Source organism: Salvia splendens, chromosome 14 (assembly GCF_004379255.2).
Source record: "Salvia splendens isolate huo1 chromosome 14, SspV2, whole genome shotgun sequence".
NCBI lineage: Eukaryota > Viridiplantae > Streptophyta > Magnoliopsida > Lamiales > Lamiaceae > Salvia > Salvia splendens.
Window position 1 is genome coordinate 20,837,701 of NC_056045.1, and position 4,037 is coordinate 20,841,737.

At 47.1% G+C, this 4,037-nt stretch overlaps 1 protein-coding gene across 1 annotated transcript; it reads left to right on the plus strand.

The window, feature by feature from the left end:
- Positions 1-1,075: 1,075 nt before the first annotated feature.
- Positions 1,076-4,037, plus strand: LOC121765928 (trans-cinnamate 4-monooxygenase-like). The gene is made up of 3 exons (XM_042162224.1): positions 1,076-1,924; positions 2,512-2,642; positions 3,240-4,037. Exons 1-3 carry the CDS (start codon positions 1,140-1,142, stop codon positions 3,836-3,838), a joined length of 1,515 nt encoding a protein of 504 aa, XP_042018158.1. The 5' UTR covers positions 1,076-1,139; the 3' UTR covers positions 3,839-4,037.

Consider the following 4,037-nt stretch of genomic DNA (forward strand, 5'->3'; position numbering starts at 1 on the left):
ATGCGTGCCATCGTCCTCGGGCGCGCCCGATGGCTCCATTGTGGGTGCCCGGACGATGACACGCTCTACGCCCACGTCCTAAGCTTCGGGCACAGAAGAAGCGCGAACGATAGGCCATCGTCCGCCATTGTGGGTTCCGCGGACGATGGCACACGTTTTTTATTTTTTTTTTCCGAATCTTATCTATTTAAACCTCGTTTCTCATTCACTTGTTCATACGAACCTCGTATTGTAATATATTAATTTTTATAAATGAAATGGAGTTTTTTCTTAATTTTTGTAGTTATTTAAATATTCAAATAAACGAAAATGCATAGGGCGCCCCATTGCAGGTGGGAGGGTAGGAGGATAAAAATGATGACGTGGCGGTGCATAGGGGCGCCCCATTGCTAATGCTCTTATAGACAAGCCACAAATGAATTATTGGGCTATTATTTCTAAGTAAGAGCAAACATATTTATATTTATAGTGTTAAGTAGGTTAAGATCACTTGAGATCATTTATGACATTTCCTATTCCATCTCCCATTATATACACACAAAATATGATAAGTGGTGGTGGACTGTGGAGTCCATCACTGATGTTTTTCAAAATCGTATATCTTTAATACGTAAGAGGTTGTTTTTCAAAAGGAAAAAGAAAGAATGTCCTAAATATCGCAAAAATCTGGCTTACCCGTGCCTACCCAATCGTCGGCTCGCCCATGCCTTGCTTAGCATAATTTTTACAAAATAAACGTAACTTTCTCTATCAGAGTCCGAATGGAACACCTAATTTGGGAGAGAGTGTAGTCATAACGTGATTAAGACGAATGGAGGAATAAAGTAAGGTTTAATTGTAGTGTTTAAAATCGGTAGAGATAATTGTGCAATTAATACAAAAATGATAGGCAAAATGATAAAAACCACAAAAAGGGGGGTTGACGTGTGGCTCACCAAACCCGCCACCTACCCCCGACTCCTTCCACTTGCCACATAATGAACCCTCCCGCCGTTAAATCCACCGACGCCGTCAGTTCACCACCGGGCCCCACACCACCTAAAACCTCTCCACATACTATAAAAACCCACGCCTCCTCTTTAAAACCTCCGCAATTCCACAAACTACCAACTCCCGCTGAAAACGACCTACATATAAAAATGGATCTCCTCCTTCTAGAGAAGGCGCTGATCGGCCTCTTCTCCGCCATCGTCGTCGCCGCCGTCGTCTCCAAGCTCCGCGGCAGGAAGTTTAGGCTGCCGCCGGGGCCGATTCCGATCCCGATCTTCGGCAATTGGCTCCAGGTCGGCGACGATCTCAACCACCGCAACCTCACCGAGTACGCCAAGCGATTCGGCGACATTTTCCTCCTCCGCATGGGGCAGCGCAACCTCGCCGTCGTCTCGTCGCCGGATCTGGCGAAGGAGGTGCTCCACACGCAGGGAGTGGAGTTCGGATCCCGCACGCGCAACGTCGTGTTCGACATCTTCACCGGGAAAGGCCAGGACATGGTCTTCACCGTCTACGGCGAGCACTGGCGGAAGATGCGGCGGATCATGACGGTGCCGTTCTTCACCAACAAGGTGGTGCAGCAGTACCACCAGGGGTGGGAGGCGGAGGCGGAGGCCGTGGTGAAGGACGTGAAGAGGATGCCGGAGTCTGCGACGACGGGGATCGTGCTGAGGCGGCGCCTGCAGCTCATGATGTACAACAACATGTACCGGATCATGTTCGATCGGAGGTTTGAGAGCGAGGAGGATCCTCTGTTTGTGAAATTGAAGGCGCTGAATGGGGAGAGGAGCCGATTGGCGCAGAGCTTCGAGTACAACTACGGCGATTTCATCCCGATTTTGAGGCCGTTCCTCAGAGGCTACCTCAAGCTGTGCCAGCAGGTCAAGGAGAGGAGGTTGCAGCTCTTCAAGGATTACTTCGTTGATGAGAGGAAGTAAGCGATACAAACTATGAAATATACGCGATTAGTTCTTAATTCTAATTGGCTGACTTGATTGTGTTTTAATTAAATTGATAATAACTTTGATTTGATTGTCGATGTTGTTAATTGTTATGTGGGGCTTAGCTTTATTTCTCTGATTTTATATGATTGTGTGGGAACTTCTATTTTAGGATATACAAGTTACTTTTGAGGGAAAGGTATTGAACAGGGGAATTGAGTCTTATCTGCTTGCATAAATCATAGCTGGATTCCACTCAAATTTGAACCCATGGTTATTGTCTCATTTGTATGCCAAAAGTGTCTCTTGGTGTGATTGCTTGAATAGAGTCTGCTTTTACTTTTGCATTAGTTCAGTTTAGTTTGCATACTGTTCTTAGCTTTTAAAAAAATGAAGTTGAGGACTTTGCTCCTTTTCTTATTGGCTTTGGATTGTGATTTGATCCTAGTAGTAAATAAAAATGTATTAGTGCAATAATGTTGCTCACTTATTTTTATTCTAGCTATATGAATAAGTATCAAGAAAATCCTTTCTTTCCTTTCCCCTTTCCAATCCTGATGGATGCTTTTTGTATTTATAGAAAGCTCGTGAGCACGAAACAGGGCGATAATGGCCTAAAATGCGCGATCGATCACATGCTTGAAGCCCAGCAGAAGGGAGAGATCAACGAGGATAATGTCCTTTACATTGTTGAGAATATTAATGTTGCTGGTATGTTTCTCCGAGCAAATCCTTGTTATAAGTAACTCCATGTGATTTGGTGCACTTTTATATTCAATCAAGTAAGATAGTCCAGTTTTATCCTTGGGACTGGATATTGTTGTCACATGATTTTCACACATATGGCTCGCCTTCACGCCACGTATCCTAAGAGCATCCACAATGGAGGATGTCCCACCGGACGTCGGACCGGCGTGCCGGACATCCGCGCGGGACGTCCGCCATTAGGCGAGGGAGGGGCGGACGCGGACGTCGGCTGCGGACACCGCACATCCGCGGCTTTCCGGGACATCCCGGCGGATGTCCCGATTTTTGATTTTTTTTTGTGGATGTCCGCCGGGATGTCCTTGGGGATGTCCGTCATTGTGCAGTGAGATGTTCTTATGACGTGGCAGTGCAGTGGGAGGTCCTTATGACGTGGCAGGAGGTGTTTTTGGGAAGTCCGTCGGGATGTCCGCCGGGACATCCGTCCCATTGTGGATGCTCTAACTATGGAAATGTTTGAATTTGATTGTGACATGTCACATAGTAGATTGATTGCCTTCGCACTATGAAAATTTAATAACAATAGTTGTGTCCAAATTGCAGCAATTGAGACAACTCTATGGTCGATTGAGTGGGGCATTGCTGAGCTTGTGAACCACCCCGAGATCCAGAGCAAGCTCCGCCACGAACTCGACACGGTGCTCGGCCAGGGAGTCCAAATAACAGAACCTGATACGACCAAGCTCCCGTACCTTCAGGCCGTGATCAAGGAGACCCTCCGCCTCCGGATGGCCATCCCGCTACTAGTGCCCCACATGAACCTCCACGACGCGAAGCTCGGCGGTTACGACATCCCTGCCGAGAGCAAGATCTTGGTGAACGCTTGGTGGCTCGCCAACAACCCCGACCACTGGAAAAAGCCTGAAGAGTTTAGGCCCGAGAGATTCTTGGAGGAGGAGGCTAAAGTCGAGGCCAACGGCAACGACTTTAGGTACCTCCCATTCGGGGTTGGCCGGAGGAGCTGCCCTGGGATCATTTTAGCGTTGCCTATCCTTGGAATCACGATAGGGCGGCTTGTGCAGAACTTCGAGCTGTTGCCTCCCCCGGGGCAGTCGAAGATCGACACATCGGAGAAAGGCGGGCAGTTCAGCCTCCACATTTTGAAGCACTCCACTATTGTCTTGAAACCAAGATCATTTTGAAAAATCTGAAAAAAGCTCTCCTTGGTCATTTCTTGATGGTGTATTGAAATATATGGGGGGGGGGGGGGAGGTGTAATGTTGTACGTAACTTGTAAAGATGATGTGTTTAAGTGCGACTCGATCTTGGATTTTGAAAATAGTCGACGTTATGTTGTAATATTGATGTTTCTAATGTTACTCAATCTTTTGATTTGTCAAA